At 50.2% G+C, this 22,312-nt stretch overlaps 1 protein-coding gene across 1 annotated transcript in view; it reads right to left on the bottom strand.

Annotated features, from left to right (window-relative positions):
- The window catches only part of CEP76 (centrosomal protein 76), a 304,664-nt gene that overhangs the window by 98,691 nt on the left and 183,661 nt on the right, over positions 1 to 22,312 (bottom strand). Inside the window, exon 6 of the mRNA XM_086965581.1 lies at positions 9,393 to 9,490. Within this exon, the coding sequence (XP_086821707.1) occupies positions 9,393 to 9,490 (98 nt within the window). The remainder of the gene's footprint in view (positions 1 to 9,392; positions 9,491 to 22,312) is intronic.

Genomic DNA, 22,312 nt, shown 5'->3' with positions numbered 1-22,312 from the left:
CCCAACACTTCAGACAAGCAATCCCAGACACCCATCCAAAACCTCGACAGCTTCTCGCACGACCATACTGTGTGGAGAAATGTACCCACCGCCCGTTCGCACCTCAAACACTCAGGGGAGGCAATCAAACCAGCCTTCCACAGTTGGTCTCTAGTATAATAGGCCCTGTGCAAGTATTTAAATTGAATGAATCGTAATCTCATGGCTATCGCCGCACCCCTCGGGGCCTCCAGGGCCTCCCTCCAGTCCTCCTCCTCGAAAGCCCCAACATCCCCCTCCCACACAGAGCGCAGTTTGTCAAGGGAAGAGGAGCAGTGCGTGACCAGGGTCTGATATATGTTAGAAATTTTCCTTTCTTCCAATTCCCCCATAAACACCTTAGCCTCAATGGGACTAAACTCGGGCAATGACTCCAGCCCTACCAGGGAGGGGGAGGGGGCATGTCGCAGCTGCAGATACTTGAAAAATTGGGTTTTGGGCATAGCATATTCCTCACTCAAAGCCTGGAACGACTTAAGGGTTGTGCCTTTCATGACGTGCCCCAGCGTGGAGATGCCGATGGCGTCCCAGCCCCGAAATCCCCGTAGGGACGCTAGTGCCGGTAGTCGCCCGTTCTGCCACAACAGAGTCTCTCTCGTTAGCTTATTCCACCACCCCATGCGGCGCAGGGCTCCACGCCACACCTGGAAGATCACTTGGGTGACCACGGGGAGTCTCTTCCTGACCGTCGCCGAATATAGAATGGTATGCAAAGTGTCCGGGTCCATCAAGAATCGTTCAAGGGCGTAGGCCGGGTCATTGCGGTCTCCATACCACCATTCATTTAGTACCAGCAGTTGGGACGCTTGGTAGTATGACAAAATGTCCGAGGTGGCCAGGCCCCCACAATAAGTGGAAAGAAAGCAGGTGCGAAGAGCCACTTTCGCCACTCCTCCGGCTCAAAGAAACTGACTCAGCGCCGAGTTCACTTGGCGGAACCACTGCGGCGCAATGGGATACGGGTAGTTTTGCGGCTGATAGAGGAGGCGCGGGAGGGCCACCATTTTGAATATCGCCGAGCGGCCGTAAATATTCAGGGGCATCCTGGACCAGATTTTCATGTCTGATCGCACTCGGTCCCATACGGGCACCACGTTTCGTGCCCAGGCCACACCCGAGACTTCAGTCAGAAAGACGCCCAGGTATTTAATTCTGCCAGCCGCCTCCTGTAACATAGATGCCCAGAGCCCCAGGCTTCCCCCCCCTCCCAGCGCCCATAGCGTGGATTTCCGTACGTTTAAGCGTAGGCCCGATACCTCCCCGAAGACGCGCATGATCTCCAATACCCTAGGCCCAGACCTATTTATGTCCGTAAGAAAGAAGAGGACATCGTCGGCGTAGAGTGCAATGCGATCTGACGGGCCCATCTCCCATTCAAGTCCCCGCAGCTGTGCATCCATCCGCACCCACGCCGCCAGCGGCTCCATGGCCAACGCAAATAGATAGGGTGAGAGAGGGCAGCCTTGCCTGGTACCCCGTCCGATAGAAAAGGGGGCTGACACCATTCCCGCCACTCTCACAGACGCCGTCAGGTCCGTATATAGCAGCCGTAGGTATGAGAGAAAGCGAGGCCCAAGATTGAGGCGGAACAGAAGCGCCTGGAGATAAACCCAACTGAGGGAAACAAACGCTCTATCAATGTCGGCTAACAGGAGCGCCGCCGGTATCCCAGCAGCCCGGGCCGTTTCAACCACTACCTGCGCGCGGCGAATATTGTGTCTCGTCGCCCTATGGGGCATGAACCCTGCCTGGTCGGGGTGGACTAAGTCAGTGATATAAGGAAGGAGGCGATTGGCCAGGGCCTTCGCTAAGATCTTCGCCTCAAAATTTAAAAGGGAAATCGGCCTAAACGATGAGTGATGTTCGGGGGGTCTCCCGGGCTTGCAGAAGACAACAATTTCAGCGTGTCGCCAGTCCGCCGGGAGGCGACCTCGCTCCCTGGCTGCCTCTAATGCCAGTCTATACCGCACCTCCAGCTGGAGATGAAAGGTCTTCATGAATTCGCACGGGAACCCGTTAGGGCCAGGGGCCTTTCCAGTGTTCAACTCCCCAAGTGCCACACCCAGCTCCTCCAATGTGAGGGGGAGCTCCAACTGATCGCGCCCCTCGTCCGAGAGCGCACGTGGCGGAAGGTCTGCCAAAAATGTATCCACGTCCTCCGCAGGGAGGACCTCCTGGGTGCATACAGGGCTGCATAGTACTGTGCGAAGCTGGCCGCTATGTCCTCCGGAGCCGACACGGGATTACCCCGCTCATCGCGAATACCCGGCAGAGTCTGAGCCTGGAAAGTGTGTTGGCAGAGTCTGTAGAGCATGGTACTGGATTTGTCCCCCCACTGATAGATTCTACTCTGCGTAGCCAGCCATAGCTGGCGCGCCTCGTTCAGCAACAGGGACGAATATGACTGCTGTGCTAATAGCAGCTGCCCGACCGCCTCAACCGTGTCGCTAGTGCTACAGTCCCTCTCGAAGTCCCCAACCCGCCTCGCCGCTTCCTCTATATCCTTTTTACGGGTCTTGCGGGCTCCTGCACACCAGGCAATGTCAACACCCCCGATTACTGGTTTCAGAGCCTCCCACTGGGCCACGGCGTCCGTTTCAGGCCCGTCGTTTTCATTCCAATAGTGAGAAATGGCCTCCCGGATATGTGTCCGGTAGTGGTCTTGTTGTAAGTGCCATGCAGATAAGCGCCACCGAAAGGGCTGTCGCCTCTTATCCAAGGAAAGATCTAGCGTCACCGGAGAGTGGTCCGAGACCCCACGAGGGAGCACAGACGTGGAGGCAACTCTCGCTATCCAGGGAGACGGAATGAACAGGTAATCCAGCCTGGAGAAGGACCCGTGAACAGCCGAGACATAGGAGTATTCGCGGCTTTGGAAATGCTGGTATCGCCACGCATCTATCCATCCCATTCCCTGAGCCAAGCCGCTAAGTCTTGTAGGGGCGTCTGACGGGAGCCCCCCACCGGGCCTATAGCGGTCCATCCGTCTATCCATCACATCATTCCAGTCACCACCCACAATCGACAATACATTCGGAATCTCGACCCACACCTCAAACAGCTTTTCAATGAGCGCCTCTTGCAGCGGGGGTGGGGCATACACACTACCAAAAACCATCGGCTCATCCCCAATCGTACCCTTAACAAACACATATCTACCATGGGCATCGACCCATTGCGTCTCATGCACATAGGAGAGCCTGCGATGCACCAAAACTGCCACCCCTCGGGACCCTTGCGCAAAGCCTGCATGAAACACTTGCTGATAGCCGTACCGCTGTAAGCTGAGGGTTTTAGAGCCTTGGAGGTGCGTCTCCTGCAGGAGAACGTCTGCCCGTTCCCTTTTCCCCAGCCTCAACACCGCCCCTCTTTTGATTTTGTCCAGCATCCCCCGGACGTTCCAACTCACCACCCGCAGCATCTCCTGCGGACGGCCCACTCCCTGGACGTCAGCCATTGTCAATGGGGAGAAAAAGCAATGACCCAGGCTTTCGGAGCCCCACACACATACATCGTTGTTGCCAATTGCGCGCAGACACTGTGTCAATCCTAGCTACCCCCCCAACAACCCTCCCTCCTCCCCCCCCACCCAACTGCCCGCACAACACCCCCCCCCCCCTCCCCGGTTCCCCTAGTCCCAACAACCCCCAAACACCCCATCCTCCCCCCACCCTATACCTCAACAACATTGAAGTACCTGTCGCGGTGTAGGCCATCGCCAGCCCCCAACGGGAGGTCCGGCGCTCCCTATCCCAATGGATCCCCAAAAAACTACCCACACAGTCCCAACCTACCCCCCACTAACAAACCCTTCTAAACTGAGGGGTCGAGTCCGCCCTCCTTATGTCATCCCCCCCGCCCGGTTCCCGAACCACAAAGTTACTTGTTCAGCCGGCATCTCAAACTGCAGTCTGCAAACGCCGTCTACGTTGAGGAGTAGCGCAGTCACCACTCCGACTCCTGTTAGACAGTTTGCCAAAACCCTCGGAGCTTATGATGTCGGAGGTTGAGAGCCTGATGTCCCATCGCGCCCGGCCGTTCCTGTTTCCGAGGGAGGATTTTTCTTGGTGTGAGATCTCCAGTTGCTCCTGCTCCGTGACCCTCGCGGGGTCCGAGGGGGCCCATTTGTAGAGGATGCATCCGAGTCTCGACCAGGGGGAGTGTGTACCCTGATCCGGACTGTCTCATCAGTCCAGGCAAAGACTTTTTCCGGGGTGTTGAAGAATTGGGTCTTGGATTGAAATACCACCCGCAGGCGAGCCGGATAGAGCAAAGCATACTGGATATTCAATCCCCGCAGTCGCGACTTGGCCTCCGCAAAGGACTGGCGTTGACGCTGAACCAGCCTTGTATAGTCCGGGAATATTAGAATTTTGTGGCTTTCGAACAGCAAAGGCTCCTTCAGACGCGCTTGCCGCAGAATCGTGTTGTGGTGGTGGTAGTTGAGCAGCCGGGCTATCACCGGTCTCGGGCGTTCCCCCACCGGTGGCTTCTGGGTCAGTGCTCGGTGCGCCCGTTCCACAATGAAACATCGCGAAAGGGATTCCGGAGGGAGCCATCCCTCCAACCAGCGGGTTAGGAAGGCCTCCATGCCGCCCTTCTCGCAGCCCTCCGGAAAGCCCACAAAGCGTAGATTGTTTCCCCGAGCACGCCCTTCCGCGTCCTCAGCCCTCAGCGCCAGGCCCTTCTGAATCCCCTCCAGGTTGGCCACCCTCTTCTTCAGGGTCGAGACATCGTCCTCCACACCAGTGATTCTCGTCTCCGCTTCCGTTATGCGAGCAACTGCGTTGCGCAAATCCTGGCGCAGTAACGTGACGTCAGCCCCAACCGCCCCAATTTTAGCGTCAAACATGTCCCTGGATTGAGTTATCGCTGCCATTAGGGCGGCATTGTCGGGGACGGGTGATGGAGGGCGCCCCGCCGCTCCGGCACCCCCAGCCGGCCCCGTAAACTTGTCAATCGTTCCTTGCTTTGAGGTATGACCACTGTTGCCACCCTGTGTCATGGCCGCCTGTTGATAGAGGCACCAGGGCCAGGACAGCACTGGAATTGCAATCCGGGTATGAGTGGCTGCCCTCAGTTGAATCCACTGGCGTTACGCCTTTTCCTTGGTGCCAGTGGCCTCGCACCCCCCTTCTGGGCTAGGCAGGCCGGGGCAGCCGCAGCCACACAGAATTGTAGGCCTCACACCAGGGGCCCCACCACCATGCCTCCCCGCCGCTGGGCCCGGCCACAGGATAACGTCAATTGTAGGGTTTGGCCGCCCCGGCCACGGGTCTTGGCTTAACGCCCCTCACTGATGCCACCGCACTGCCTGTTGGTAAATCCCCATCCCCCAGCCCCCAGAGGGCTCCGCGCCTGACTTACAGTGTCCGTGGCGCGGGGAGGGGGAGGGGGGGGGGTGGTGGGGGGGGAGGGGGAAGGAAGGCCACAGTGTCCCGCGTGGGAGGCGCTGTTTAAATTCTGCTGCCAGCCTCAGCCACTGTTCGTTGCCCCTCTCTAAGTGAATGCCGGGGGTGAATGTAGTCCCTGAGCAAGGCGGAGGGAGTCACAGGGCGGGAGATGAACCGCCGGCCTGCCGCGTCCCCCGGTCCGATCCGACCGCCGAGCGGGGCCCGCCCGGCCGCTGCCGCACTCCTCACCTCTCCGGCACCGCGCCGTCAGCCCCGAGGCTGTCCCTCGCTGAGCCGCCGGGCACACCGCGTCCGCCCAAGCTCCGAGGGCGCGGGCTGGCCCCCGCTCCTCTGCCCCGCCGGCTGTGCCGCGCTCCTGTCCGGCGGCGCCAAACTCGAGGTCCGGGCTTTATGCGCGGCAGCAGGCCGCGCCACCACGGGCCTCCGCCTTCGCTCCGCAGACAGCCTCAGCTCCCAAAACGCTGTCGGGCACCTCCGTCCGGTCCGACTGCTGGGACCGTGGTTCAGGGCTTATTCCGGGCAGAGGAATTGAGGATATGTGGCAGATAATGAAACGGCGCGACGGAGCTCGCTCAAGCCGCGTCCGCCATGATCGCCGCCTTGGCCACGCTCCCCTCAATTTGTGAAATTTTATTCATTTTCTAACAAAAAACATGAAATCAATTGCAAGTTTAAAAAGTTACTTACGTAAAGGAAGTGGTCAGAAGGATCTTTCACAAACCTCTATTAAAAGGAATAAATAGGAAAAGTAGGGCACAGTAGACAGATAGGCTACAAACCCGTAGACTGGAAAACTGACACTAGGTCTTTAAGAAATCACAGTCTTCCAGTATCCCATCATGCTCCGATTCCCATCATGCTCTGCTAATGGCACTTTGGTCAGTTAATTTTAATGGAAAAGGAAGGAGCATGGATATTATTTCACGTCAAGCAGTGTGTCCTACACAATGTCCCGATAGTGAAAGGAATGAGCTGGGACCGCAGCTCATTTCATCTGGTTGACGTGCAAGTCCAGTGGGCCAAGAATGCTTAGTGTCAATCGAAGTGTGCAGACCATCCTGTGGAGTAGAAGTTTTGATCACCCAGTCATCTACCTAGGGGTCTACGAAAATGATCTGTTTTCTGAAGCATGCAGCTACTACTGCCATCCACTTGAAGAACGTTGTTGGTGTTGACTACAGACCGAATGGTAAGATTTTGTGTGTTTCATGTATTTGTTGCCCACTAGGAACATTAGTAACTTCTGTTTTTTCACCGCAATTAGGTGGTCTTGACGGAAACAATACCTGAAAATCCAGAGATATCTATGCCATTTTCTCACAGGTACCACTATACTGCTAAATGTTGCACTATGTCTAATGCCACCCACAGCTGATCTTCACTAATGCATGTCAGATTTTTTCTCTACCATTTGCTTCACCTCCATTAGAGAAGACAAATGCAAGTTATTCACCATCAGGGCTACTGTCAATTCTAAATCTTTCTTTTTTTAGATTTAGGGGATGTTCATACCAGCAGTGAATGTGACTAATCCTCTTTTTACACACTGGGACCTAGTCAGCTTCCCCAAAGCTTGGTTTCTTTTGCCTGAGTAGGCTTAGTGACAAAATCAAGCTGTAATGCCAGTGATAAGGTTATCTTTTAAGGTGGCTCTTAAAGTGAGACGCAAGGCGGAAAAGGTAAGTTCAACTCCTCGTTTATTCTCACACAGCCTTCACGACCGATACAAAGAAAAGCAACTGTCAACAATAACTGGCACATGGAAAGCAGGTAATTCGGAAAGCTGGCACACGGCTGGGATGTAGGAAGAATCCATAAGGAGTTGGGTAAGAAGCGAAGGGGACAAGTGGGACATGGAGCAAGGGTGTACATAGGAACAAAACTTTATAACAGTGGCATACAGAACATTGTTATTAAATGGCAGGGCAAAGACCTTCTAATGAGCCTTAGGAGTCAAGTACGAGAACTGCAGCCATGGTGTCCAAATAGTTATGTTCACATTAGCTTACAGCAAGGTGAGCTGGGAATTCTAACATAACTATTAACCAACCTTATCGATGTTCTTCAACCAAATGTCTGGAGAAAGAAGTGTCAGGCAAAATATATTTTGTTACAGCAGTAACATAAGACCGAATAGGTTAGAAACAAAACATTCACATGATTCAGTGCTACGTTTAGAGATGACAGGTTCACAGTACATACAGCCTCTTTCACAATGCCCTTCTCGATCAATGACTAGAACACCATCAAGCAAAGCCCTTTTTACCAAGTTCCAGGTCAATCCATGCCAGTCTTTGATAAAGGGAGATCCTTGGTGGAGGTGCAAAGCATGTGTAGAAGGGAGTAGGACACCTTTCTGAGTTAGTCAGCTGCTGAGAGCAGTACTTAGTCCTGCTATGATGTGGCAAAAGCACCCACAAGTTTCAAATATCAGTATGTTGAATTGAAGAAAACATTTTCTGGAAACGACTGGCAAATGAAAGGAAATGCCTCCCTGAAACAATAGTGGATACAAAAAATAATCGCCTGAGACGCAACAGCAATAAGAAAGCAATTTCAGGAGTTAGCAGGAAGACAAGTGACTAAATGGGTTTAAAGGCCTCCATCTGCTATGTGTGTGGAATTACGTCACGTAAGCCTAACCAGAAGCAACACAGTTCTGTACAATAGTATGAGGGAAAGAGTGCCAGTATTGACACCAGAGGGCTGGGCTTCGGAAAAAGAGGGTGAAAGGATGAGGTGTAAAGGGAAAAGGAGGCTTGTGGGAAGGCAGCATCCTGTATTAGAAGGTGAAGTATGGTTGAGGAAGGGGTGGGGTCTTGGTTGCAGCAGGGGTACAACGGGGCACTCATACATGCAGTTTTTAACCAGGCAATGCAATATAGTACTGCTTAAAGAGCAGGGTTTGAAGTTCTTTTCCTTGACCACATGAGCGACAGTCCCAGGCAGACTTAGACTGGAATGAAGTTCTACACCTTTGGAAAAAGTTTTTCTGGCTTTGAATCCAACAAGTTGCTGGCCTGCGTTTTGAAAAGGGCTCAAAACATATTTTTTTTTGCAGACAGGTTCAAAGAGGTATGGGCTTTAATTTCCATATGGATAATACCGTTGATCTTGAAGGTAATGAGACATGGCAGAGGAAGTCACTGGAGTTGTTGAAGGGTTGGATTTATCCTGTTGAAATCCCAGAGACCATTAATGAAGCAGGCTGCTGCATGAAGGACACTCTCCATGGGTGTCAGATTGCTCTTGGAGGCTCCCACCATTGATCTACTGACACAAACAAGGCAAAACTGGACCAGTACTTGGATTTAAGCTCTGAACCTCGGGGAGCTGCGGCAATGTAAATCAATCCAGACTAATGTCCTTGAGCCAATTATGGATCTTATGTTGCTTGCTGGCATTAGTGAGGAGGGCAAGCTGCCTCCTGGCCGGGGTCACCTTCAGATATATGCCTAAATGCTTCAAAGGCTGCACCTAGCCAAACAAACATGAGGGTCACACAAGACCCCCAGGTACATCTGGGTATCACCAGTGTACTGGTGAATACCAATGTCCTTGTCAAAAATTAGGACACCTTGGGCTATGTATTCATTTAATATTTTTTGCATATTAAAACAAATGCATGGTTCTAAAATACCATACAGTAGCCATAAAAACAATTCATTAAGTCAAGAAACTGAAATAAACTGATGGTGGTAAGAGCTCAAATCTAGTAACCAACTGGGTCCTCCAAACATTTGTCATACTAGACCAATTAAACAGCACCACAGAGTTACCAAAAAGGGTTCATCAAAATCTTTTGCTGATATTCAAGTGCCACACTTAGAAAAACTGCTGAAGAAATAGCGGGACTGTCATTTCATCTGACTCTGAAGATTCATTACTAACTTGGTATTAATAAAAGCAATTAAAGATGCAGCACCCACGGGCAATTACCTGGGCATTCACAATGTCTTGAGATAATGTCTGGTTTAATCTTGGGTACAACTCAAGTTTAATATTCAAGACACCAACAGAAACCTTGCACTCAGAACCTGCAAAAAAAAACAGCAGATGTTACTCACCTAAACCAAATCCAGTATGTTAGTCAGCATGCTCAAATGCAATACCAAGTCTTAACTCTTTAGCCACCTTTTGACGTGGCTGTCAAACGTAGCCGAATTAAAACAAAATGTGCATGTAGTGTAATGTTATGTTATTGAGATTTATACAGCGAACAGCTACTCCAAAGAGTGTCCCGGTGCTAAACAGTATATTACAGTATAAATTTGCACGCATGTCACTTTTTTGCATCTTGTGCACCACATTTACGTGAGTGTATAAGCACAATATCACCACACATTACATGCATTATTACCAACAACAATTCTTAGGTAATCACTGTGGAAACAATAATTATTGGTTTCAAACGTAGATTTTTATAGCGGTTCTTAGACCACATTGGGTAACATAACATCACTTGGGTATGTGCGGAATAAATATCATATTAAGCAACTACCGTTCCCTGCGTCAATCCCCCTACTGAAGTTCCATCATAAAAAATGTAGTCTCCTGTAAATTTGACAAGACCGCCAGAACTGAGCCATGAAGAGCATATTGTTACATAGACAGGTACAATGTTAAAAAAAATGTACGATCCACACAATAATTCATCACAACCAATTGCCCAATTAGATACTTGGTATACAACGGTCTCCTTAAGTCATCTTTCATATCCGAATATTTAGAGTCGCTAAATAGTACTATGGTTGTAGCCGAGTCATTAAAAAAAGTTTAGATCACAAGAGGAAGATCTTATTTGGAGAGATCAGAGTACCACTGTTAAGTGGCATTTGATTACTCATATGAATGGCTCACTGGTATTTTCTACTTTCAAAATAATCTATGTAACAGATGTCTCCTGGAGGAAAACATCATCTGTCTCTAATACACAAACGGCAATCTGAGGAAGGTTAAAGAAAGCTGGCCTATGGGGCCTCCGGATTATAGTCTTTCACTGGTCTAAGGCTTGAGTCAGCAACGTTTACAAAAAAAAAAATCTTTATTCACATTTTAAATGTGCAAACAGTACAATACAAATAGTAAACAATAACAAAACTGTCTGGATGAACACCCTTACCTATAACAGAGAAATAATTGAACAGGTTTGCAGCATAGTAGTATCCCGTCTCTCAAGGGTTGTCCAATAGGATCATTCCACTTTCATCCATTGGGGGCAGTCCACAGGGTATTGGGGGTGCGGGGTGGTGGGACTGGGGTAGAGTAACACACGATCACACATATACAGTAGCTAGTAAATCTTTAATCAACTGTCTATTGGGGCACAGTGCCGCACCATCCAACTATCAGACTTCTTACTCACTTCTCAGACCGATTGCACCACAAGATACATCTAGCCTCCACTAGGGGCTGTGGAGGGAGCTAGCTGGGCACGCTAGAGCTTGTCTCGGTCCTCAACCACCATTTAAAGGATTGCAGCCAAAGTCCTGGGTGAACTCAGGTTGGAGTCTTCAACCACCGCTTCACCGTCCTCTCCCAAGAGGTCTATCATTAAGCTCCAAATCGCGAAGACCCTCTCCAGATAGTCATCTGTGCAAACTTTTCGGAACCGACACTCTTGAGCAGCTGCCCACTCCAGTAGATCATCTCTCTGTTTACCCTGTGGCGATGGTAGCGGGCTGTCCTAGTGAATGGCGATGCACTATTTGGCCAGTACCAGTCAAGCAAATCTGTATCTCATCTTCCTACCTTTTTTAGGGTGTGGCAATAGTCCTAATAGGCAATATTGTATTGTTAGTTCAGCTCTTACTCCTATCACCCTCTAAACCTTACGCAAACTCTCCTCCCAAAAGGGCCTCACTGCATGGTATGTCCATGTGAAGTGTGTAAAGTCAGCCGGGTTACTCCGCACCGAGCAGAACAGGTTGGGTAAACCCTGTGCAGGCACTGAGGTATCAGATAAGCTCTTTCTAAGTAGTATAATTTTGCCATCTGGCATTGCTGGTTACTTAATGCACATGCGCCCTATCACGTCCTCACTATCTTTCTGAAAGGGGGGACTCCAGGACTCCATATCCAATTATCATGAGTCTCATAGTTCTTTAGCAGTATACAACCCGGAGATGATACCTCTGGTGGACCCTGGGTTCAGCATCACCATCAGGACGTGAGTCACTGGGTTCGTCTGGGAAGATTGTCCATAGCTCACGGACTGTGCGGGACACGCTTGCATATTGCAAAAACTGCCCTGGACCTGTTCAGAAGTGTATCCCAGCCTCCTACAATGTCATGAAGGAGCTGTTTAGAAACAGATATCTTGCCCCTTGACAGCCACCCTCTACCCAGCATGAAACAGACCTGGAGTTGCGTATGCGCATGAACGGGTGCAACCACCAAATGGGGAGAAGCTTAGCGTATGGTGCTCACCTCAAAACTTGAGTGACCATTTTTTCCCATGCTTGTACAGCCTGCAAGAGTATAAAAGGGGTACCTGCTGGCATTCTGCAAATTGCCATGAGTAGCTTGGGAAGGTCGCCTGCTGTAACCGATCCCTCCAGAAGCGTCTTCTCCCAATTGGGGTTGTCTTTGCACCACAACACAGCATACTGGAGCAGACCAGCTAGCTAGTATGACTTACGGTCCGGAAGCCCCAACTTGCTGTCAGCATGGTACAATTTTAAGACCTCTAGTGAAATTCTGCTCAGTTTTTGTGACCACCCCAACGACACCAACAACCCATCAAGCTGTCGAAATAAGGAGTTCGGTAGGACACAAAACAAGTACTGCATAGCATTTAGGCACCTGGGCAGCAGAACCATTTTGCCTAGTGCCATCCTGCCCATAACCGACAGCAGTAGCGTATTCCAGAATTGTATGGAGGCTATGAGGACGTCCACCACTCCTCCCATATTTAACTCATATTGTTGGTGTTGGTTATGCGTTATCAGCTTTCTCAGATATCGGAACTGCTGCGCCTCCAAAAGCAGTCCCACCTCAGTTAGGTCGGTCGCCCTACCATCAACCAAGGACGCAGGGGAAAAAGCACTGTTTAATGAAGGTTGATGTGTAGGCCAGATACTCTCACAAAGTCAAGCATACTTCACAGCAGGCTTGACACCAATCGTCACAGGCTATTATTTCAGGGCATTAACAGCGTACACTGACACAGTATGCATTACCTTACCTACTTGCACACACCAATACTTAAGTTCGGCCCTCAGATGTATCGCCAGTGGCTCCATGGCAAGCACACGGAGGAGTGGGGATAGCGGGTAACCCTGCCTGGTTCACCTCTCTATGCTGAACGCGTTAGGCACCACCTGTCAATTGTGTTCCCCCTGCCCTGGGTTCCGTGTATAAAAGGCACACCCAGGATAAAAATCCCGGACCCAGTCCAATCTTCGGCAGCACCTCCCATAGATATTCTCAGTACAGGGTATCATATGCCTTCTCAATATCCAAGGCAACCAATGTTGCCCTTACCGATGTGCCCCAAGTTTCTAGTAGCACGCAAGAAAACTAGCCGTCATAAGTTCATAAGGACTTTCCCTGGCATGAAACCACATTGGTCCCTGTGCACTAATTGCGTGACCACTCTGCCTAGTCGCAGTTCAAGCACTTTCATGAGATGCTTAATGCCCACATTGAGCCATGGACAGTGGTTGGTATGAACTGGAATCTGTTGGGTCTTTGCCAGGCTTTAAAAGCATAACTATTAGGGCGTCTCACACATGGATTTGCAAGGCTACGTTTTTGAGTTAACAAAGTTAAAGTGATTTTAAGGGGCTCCACAATGAAAGATGATATTGAAATGGCATGCCATTAAGGCTGGAAACATACAGTTCATTAAATTGTGGTCATACAAATCTAGCCCATATTAAAGATTACTCCTAGGTCTCTAACATTACGAAAGGGTATATCAGGTGCTGGACGACATGCTTCTGAGGTAATGTTCCATTGTACAGGATTTTGTGACAAAATGATGTGTTGTAGTTTCCCAGGTGACTTGAGAGTGAGGGATCCTGGTTGCTGTGCACCCCAGGTAATGGATCCCAAGCAGTTACTTGGTACCACATTTTCAAAAACTTCATGGGGTAGGGAAACTCTTGCACATATTCAGTTCTATTTTCATTACTACATAGGTTTCTCATGTGTCAATCGAATGTGGTTTATATACTGCCTAAAACTGAACTGATCTGGAAGGTGAAAATAATGATCATTTGTGTTTGACTTGGGTGCATGCCTCAGTCTTCGGAAAAATGGGAGGGCTGTGTTCTTAGCTGAGGGTTCTTGGGATGAAGGCTATACCACTTTGTGGATAGAGGTAGAATCTGGAATACAAGTTGTCTCCTGTGGCATCAAAGTCGAAGCCCTCACCTCAGACAACACATATGCAGTGGTATTTATCTACAGGGCTCACTGGCAAATGGCATTTGTTTGAAAAAGTATCAATGTTGAAGGTGTGCAGAGAACAGTATAAATGTGTATGTTTTAAATTGTCTTACTGCCTGGGGTAGACAATGAGAGATTATCTCTATAGGTAGCTGTAAGGAAAAATGAATAATTTTAAGTGCTTGATTTAGCCCTCAGACCTTGGTCTCCTGGCTTCTTTAATTGAAAGAGCAGACATTAGTTTAAATAAAATATTCCTTAATACAATACACTTCACCTAGGAGACAAGCAACACGTTCATAGTAAACCAGTAGCCACATGTCTGAAAAGTAGCTAAGAGATTCCCATATTTGCAGTTGTGGCACACATTCATAATGATGGGCAAAGGAAATCTCTTCTTCAACAGATCCTTGTAGAAACAGCATAAGAAACAGAATTTGCACAATCATAATGGGGATCTCCTAATGGGGATCTGCAATAGTTTTAGTCCAATCAATAAAGTCAAAGATGAAAATCCAGAGCATGTTTTGCAAAAGTCTTCAATTGATGTATTAATAACTGACCTCCTGTTTACACTACGGTGTCAATTCATGTAATGCTCTTTGTAAATGAAGGGTACGAGATGAAAACAATTGGGATGAAGGTAGAGCAGGGCATAAGATGTCTAGTTTATAGGGAAATTTCAGCAATTTAGAGACGTGATACAGAAACTGGATTGTAATACTGAATCAAGATGGGTTAGCAATAGTACAATACATAATGCACCACTTGGGTTCAAGAACAGCTGGGTCTAAAAACATGAAGGACTACAATTGTTTTTCACTTTTGGGAATGGACAAATGGCAGTGACCAGGTCATACCGGGCCCTCCTTGAGTACTATAACAGCAAACCAGTAAAAACTTTCTTTCGCCGATTGCTAAAAAAGCACATGCGATATTGTACGTGTGTTAGACCCGGAATCCCTGGTCGGCTGTGGTAGGTACCTTAGGCCAAATAGGGACCGCATTTCCACGTCAGGGAAAGGAAGGTCACCTTCTGAGATAGCCCTCGTTCACCCTCTTGGTAGCTTGGCACGAGCAGCCAGGCTTATCTTCAAGGCAAACGTGCAAAGTATTTGCAACCACACTCACAGCAACCCAATGATGACACCACAAATAGACTCCACGCAAGTTTTATAAAAACGAGTATAAATTTTATATAAAAAGATATACGATAAGACCACACAATATAAATCCAACATATGAATATGTGTACTATTTCTCTTGGCCGGTTGTTAGGCCAGCCAGCCCTTGTAAGTTCTAGCGATATTAATGAGCACTTCTAAACATTTCACTGTAATCCTAATACCATGTTATGCAGTGCGTAATGCTAGAATCGGGCACTTCTGCAATGTAAAAATAATGCAATGCGTAACACAATAATCAGGCACTTTGCAATGTAAAAAGAATGCAATGCGTAACGCAACAATCAGGCCCTCTGCAATGTAAGAATAATGCAATGCGTAATACAACCACCAGGTACGTCGTTATGCAAAAATAAGACAATGCGTAATACGCTCATCAGGTAGTTCGTTATGCAGGAATAATGCAATGCGTAATACGCTAATCAGGTAGTTCGTTATGCAGAAACAATGCAATGAATCATACAACAATCAGGTAGTTCATTATGTAGAAATAATGCCATGCGTCATACACTAATCAGATAGTTCGTTATGCAAGAATAATGCAATGCGTAATACACTCATCAGGTAGTTCGTTATGCAAGAATAATGCAATGTGTAATACGACAATCAGGTACTCCGTTACCCAGAAATAAGATAAAGCATAATACACTGCAGCACTGATCATGGTGCCTTAGACGGTCTCTCCACCCCTACTTCTGACTGTCAGTCAGCCTCTGTGAACAGTACCCCCTAACACACACGGGCATGGTGTAACCAAAAGTGCAGCTCCGCACTCCGACCACGGTACTGCCACTCCCTTGGCAATACGGGTCCCGATACGAGCCAAAGTAGAGGCTCGCGCTGCCGGAAGGAGAGAGAGGCCAAGAGCGTCTCCCTCCGAGCCCGCACCCCTCCCCAGGAGTCAACACATGTTACCTGGGGGGCGCAAACTCACTCTCCTCTCCTCGTCCAGCGGCTTGGGCCTCTGATGCAACCTTTGTGAATTGGCAACGGCGGGCTCAGGCCGGCGGCTCAGCTCCTCCAGGGCTGCCGGTCTGGGCCGCTACTGCTACGAAGATCTCAGGCTGCAACAGGGCACAAGCACAAAGCGTCACTGAGACTCCCTTGAGTTTCAGGTGCACGATCACCAGGCACTCCACACGAAGGTCTCAGGCAGCAAGGAGAACACGCGAACAGCGTCGCTGAGACTCACTTTAACTACGGGTGCACGTTAACAAGGCAATCCTCACAAAGGTCTCACACTGCACAAAGCACAAGTACACAGCGTTGATGAGACTCACTTGGACTCCGGGTGCATGATAACAAGGCAATCCTCATGAAGGTCTCACACTGCACACAGCACACGCACACAGCGTCAATGAGAATCACTTGGATTCAAAGTGTGCATGATAACAAGGCAATCCTCACGAAGGTCTCACGTTGCACAACTCATACGCACACAGCGTCAATGAGACTCACTTGGATTCCGGTGCACACGATAACTGGACAATCCCCACAAATGGTTCAGGCTGCAAAAAGCACACGCACACAGCGTCGCTGTTCCTTGCTTAAACTCCAGGCACCCAGGACCACAGAGCACACTTTACGAGGGTCTCAGGCTGCAGCAAGCACACGCACACAGCGGCGATGACTCTCCTGGAAACGTTTGTGTCCTGGGTTTCTACAACAGGGAGCCAGCTCACCTCGAGCCCTTGGGGATAAGTTACTTCAGGACACAGCACAGCAAAGCCTTTTCAAGCAGTGGGACACAGCAAAGTCTCTTTAGCCTTTCCTTGGTTAAAACAGCAAGCTGCAGGCCAGCCCCAGAACTAACAGCAAGGGACAGTCCTTTCATTCAGTCTCTTCAGTTGTTTCTTCCTTGACAAAGAATCCTCTTGACCACGAAGTAGCTCCAGTCTTGTTCAATCTTGATCAGGCCATTCTTCAAAGTTCAGGGGCTTCAGATCTCATAGATATACCCCTCAATGGCTTTGAAGTCTTTTCGCTCAGGGGCACTGACCCCTGTTCAAACCAGTTCTGGGTGACTCCCTGCCAGTGACACCTTCTTCCTTTGATTAGTGGGGGTCTGGATGCTCAAACACTCAGCAGGAGATGTGACAATTGTTTTATAGCAGCAACCCAGGCCTCTTCACCTATAGGGGCTACTCCTCCCCCCACACTGCCAGATGCAGGTCAGCTTGTTGCTGTCCCACCTCCTCCCCTGGGTCAAGACATTCCCCAGATCCTTTCACTTTCAAATCCAGACAGTCAATCCACAAATAGGCAGTGACACACAGAAATGTTAGAGCACAAAAACCGAGCCACTTCTAAAAGAGTGCTTCTAAACACACAATGCAAAAACCACCTTCATAAAAAGATGTGTTATTACTTGGTGAGTTCAGGCATACTAAACTTCACCTCTCCATCTTAATTCTTTGGGAAGATAGGCTGGAAAACATATTACATGGCCTTCCCATTCTATCCTATTGGCAAGATGGCCTTTCAACAGTGAAAAACGAAATGGAGATTATTTCACTGTCGGTTTTGGCGGGACCTGTGTCTGGGCAGGGGGTTCTGTGAGCAGCATCCGATGTGGCGCCCAAGCAACTGCAGTCCTCGGGGAAGGACTAACTACACGCCAGGCCTCTAGCCTTAGTTGAAAGTGAGCAACAGGGATACAGGTCCAGGGGCTGACAAACCCAACAGAAATGTCCTGATCAATCTCAGAGGCTGCTGGCTCCGCATGGGGGGGCCAGGACGCCCTTCACCTACCCCAGTGGTGAGTCCAGACAGCCAAACCTTGGAAGGTAGCGCCCGCCCTACGGTTCACCGCTGGACTCGGGCCGGACAGGCTTCAGGGTACTCTGGTGCTTCTTTTAGTACCCCCTGCAGGGTTCCAGGGCACGGTTAGTTGGGAGGGTACAGGCAGGCCGAGTGTCCCTTAGTTCAGTTTCAGTGTGGCCCAATAACACACGAGGGGAGTCCGGGCCCGATCGACCCCCAACTCCCCTTTGGTTTTACCCAGGCCAGCAGCCAAGCTCCAACTCACAAGCAGCACCGGTGCCCCAACCAGGGAGCTGTGGGTCTCCTGCTGTAGCTGAATTAATGCCGCAGAGACGAGGGAACACGCACACCAAGCCAGCACCGGCGACAACCTTTATTCCCCTCCCTCCCGTGTGTGAGAGCTGCTCTGGTCCGAACCGGGTCCAGGTATCCACCGCAGCCTCAGGTAACCAGATCCCCGGGCGGGAGTCTAGGCCCGACAAGTCCCCGGACATCCCCCAGGTCCAGTCTGCGGATTTTCTAATATTAGAGCACACACGTGCAGCAGACACCAATTGTAGGACAGCTTAGGCCCGAAGCGGCCCTCGCAATGTCTGTCCGCGCCAGCAATCGCTTCAGGTCGCAAGTGCCCTGCAGCACTATATGTCCGTAGCTCAAGGAGAGTCTTGCCCCGACTGACCCCCGGACCACTCCCCACGCCTCCGCCAAGCTCTAGCCCCTGGGCTCACCTGTTCCGGCAGCTCCCCTACCGCGGAGTAACCGGCCTCACGGAGCAGCTTCACTCCCGTCAGCAGGGGCCTCCCCTCCGGCCGCCCGGGCGGCAGTTGGCAGTTCCGCTGACCTCAGTGATGTAGGTTCTCCTCACGCTTCACCCCTGAGTGCACCTGCCTTTAGTGGCTCTGGAAGCACCAGACTATGTACACTCTAAGAGCAGGGGGGGGGCTCAACTCCACATAGCGTCCACCGCCATTTTCTCAAAGGTGCCAGATCAGCCACGCAGCAGGCCTCACTAACAAACCGCCTCTGGTTGCGCCTCTGGCGTCGTAAACGGCTCTTAACTGGCCGCAACAGGAGTTCCTCTTTTCTGGGCAGCCCGAGGGGCAGCTAGCAGTAGGTTTGTGCTGCGATGATTAGGATGGGACCCGGAGCTCTGCTAGAGCACGTCCGCCATCTTAGGTGCTTGGCCACGCCCCCCCTTGCTGGATGTGGCCTAGCTATTGGCTAAAACAGCCATCAATATCTCATTGTAATGCCCCATTTATTTATTTATTTTGAAGCTTATAGAGCACACAGCTACCCCCAACGGGGTGTCCCGGTACTTGTGGCAGGCGGCAGATGAGGTACCAGACAGGGTCTAAGGGCTGGAAACAGTCAGGTCTTTAGTGAATGTCGGAAGAACGTCTCAGACTCGGCTGACCGCAAAGAGAGTGTTAGGCAATTCCAGGTTTTGGCCATGATCACAGCATAGGCTCTGCCGCCCATTCTAAAGCGGCGGAAGCATGGATTAGCCAGAAGGCAGAGACTGTTTGATCTGAGGACACGGCTGGACAGGGAGTGCTCGAGCTCTAAAATAGGCTGGGCCGTGACCCTGAAGCAATCTGAAGACCAGGACGAGAGACTCGAATTGGATGTGTTTGGTCACGGGAAGAAGTTTGCGCAATATAAAACTTTATAAATAAATGGAGTAGGGAGATAATTAGTGGCAGGAAGGGATTTTGTATATAAGCCTGGCAGCCGCGTTTTGAACGATCTGCAGTCGTCTGACCAGATAAGCTGGAGTTCCCACATAAAGACTGTTTGAATAGTCGAGATGTGAGGTGATCAGGGCATGGATGATGGTACGACGGGACTTCGGGGGAAGAAAGTGAAGGATTTTTCGGAGCATGTGCAGCTTTCCAAAGCAGGCCGAGGAAACCTGACTAATTTGAGATTTATATAATAGTTCATTATCAAACCGGAACCCAAGGTTCCTAGCCGAGTTCACAGATTTGGGAGGGAGATTCAGCTCAGATAGCCACCACAGCGATGTAGGAAGGGGGCTTGTTTGATTGAAAAATAGAACTTTGGTTTTGTCCGAGTTGAGTTTAAGCGTGTTCTGCGACATCCAAGTGGAGATATTACATAAACAGTGTCTGAAATTGACAAACGCTACCTCGGAGCGATCATCAAAAGAGAATACCAGTTGTGTGTCGTCGGCATAGGAGAGCACTCTTCCCCACAGGATTCAACCAGTGCTGCCAGGGGAGAGAAAAACATTGAAGAAAAGGGGGCTCAGGGCCAAGCCCTGGGGGACCCCGCAATTCAAGGGTTTCTCCTCGGAGACAAAAAGTTGGAGAGAGACTTGTTGAGTACAGCCACTCAGGAAGGATCGAATCCAGGACAGAGGGGTGCCTAGACCCCAAGGTTGTGGAGTGTCTCTAGCAGGATAGAGTGAGAGACCGTATCGAATGCCGCGGACAGGTTGAGAAGCACTAGCATGGCTGATCTGCCTGAATCCACATGTTCGGGGACGGTCTCAAAGACTTAAAGGAGGGCAGTCTCAGTACTTTAACCGGATCTAAACCCAGACTGGGAGTCGTGGAAAAGACGCCGGGATTCAAGATAAGTAGACAGATGTTCCTGAACTAGTTTCTCCAAAACTTTGGCTGGTGCTGGAAGACGGGAAATTGGACGGTAGTTTTTAAAAACAGATGGGTCAACATCAATTTTTTAGGATAGGAAGTAGGAGGGTCTGTTTAGAGATAGAGGGGAAAGTACCGGAGCCCAGGGAGGGATTCCAGATCCGGTTCAGTGGCGTATTAATAAGGGGGGCTAAGGTGTTAAAGAACTGCACCATGCAGGGATCCTTAGGCAATCCAGATTTGCAGGCGAAGAGTTTTTGAAATGAGGTGTCAGTGGGGATAGGGTGGAAGAAAGTCAGTGCATCGCCGGAGGCCGTCCCAGTGTCCAGGATAGGGGAAGGTGAAGATGGGGCAAACGAGTAAATATCCAGGATTTTATCAGAAGAAATCAGATAGCCCGTTACAGAGATCCTGGGTAGGAGGAATAGTACTCGAGATGGCAGACGGGTTGGTGAAGTCTTTTAATATTTTAAAAGAGTTTTGAAGAATTACCGGAGATGTTAATTTTTTAAATAAAATTTTTAGGAGATGTTAATTTTATTGATGATGAACTCTCCCATCGTCGCACGTTTGAGTTTATGAAAACTTTTTAAGGCGGCTTTATAGATCAACTTAGCCGCTGGATCATAGCATGATCTCCAGCTGAGTTCAGGTTTCTTACAGCAGCTTTTCTCGGCCCACAGTGCTGAAGTAAACCCGGGGGCCGATGGCTTTTGTCTAGAAGAGTTGATATGTTTAAGGGGGGCAACAGTGTCGAGAGCCGAGGAAAGCCAGCTGTTGAAGTTTAGTACATCAAGCTCAGGGTCACCCCCCAAGTGAATGGAGGGGGGGGGTAGAAGAGAGTGCAGGAGTGATGAAATTGCTGGTGATTTTAAACCATTTCCTACTGTATTCCCGGGAGGTGGAAGTTTTAGATGATCGTACGGTTAGTGCAATGCTAAACTGAATTAAGAAGTGGTCAGACCATGTAAGTGGTAAGGGGAAAGCTGTGGCTAGGTTGGGGTTGTTGGTAAAAAGTAGGTCTAGCGTATGGCTAGCCAGACGGGTGGGGCCACAGAGCAGCTGGGTCATATTAAGGCCCTCCAGTGTTTCTAGCAGCTGGCGGGCTTTAGTGCAGTGGATATCATCAACGGGCAGATTACACGTTGGAGCCACTTGGGCTCTGAAACAAAATGTGCCCGGGTCACGTTGGAGCCACGTGGGCTCTAAGACAAAGAGTGTGCCCAAGTCATGTTGGAACCTTTCAGGCTCGAAACCACAATGCACCCAGGAGCCTCTCGGGCTCTAACTAAAACAATGCCTCCAAATCAGGTGGAGACTCGTGGGCTCTAAACAAATGCCCCCTTCAGCAGAGGAGCGACCCGCCGAGAAGCCCGCACTCACTGGCTGTTGGGAGGCGGCGTCTCCGCTGGGCTTCCCTGCTCCTTCCTGCGGCGGTTCTGTGGGGCTGCAGGCGGTGTTCCGGAGAGCCTCCGGGACACTGTGGGGCTCTCCGGTCTCTACGCTTCCGCCGCGTGTCCCAGGCGGTGCAGCCTCACCTCGGAGAAGCTTCCCCTGGCTCGAGGTGCAGGCTGGCTGGGCGGCCAATCACTGCGTGGCCCTTCAGACGAGCCTCCAGGCTCTGGGGCACTTGAACCAATGGCAGTGCGGCCCGGGAGACGAGCCTCCAGGCTCTGGGGCGCGCTAGCCAATGGCAGCACAGCCCTCTCGATGAGGTCCCGGTCAGCGGCGGTGAGTCCGTTGGTAAGATACAGGGTAGGTTCCCGTTTAGATGCAAAAGTCCCTGGCGGGGTGGGCACCCGCTAGGGATTTCAAATCAACAGATGTGCGGGGGAATCCTGGTTTATCTACGATGCGGCTGGCAAAACGGGGTGGACTCCCGCGCCGTAATTAAGCT

Source organism: Lissotriton vulgaris, chromosome 4_1 (assembly GCF_964263255.1).
Source record: "Lissotriton vulgaris chromosome 4_1, aLisVul1.2, whole genome shotgun sequence".
NCBI classification, from domain to species: Eukaryota; Metazoa; Chordata; class Amphibia; order Caudata; family Salamandridae; genus Lissotriton; species Lissotriton vulgaris.
The sequence above is the reverse complement of the archived record's forward strand: the minus strand, read 5'-3'. Positions and strand labels throughout refer to the sequence as shown.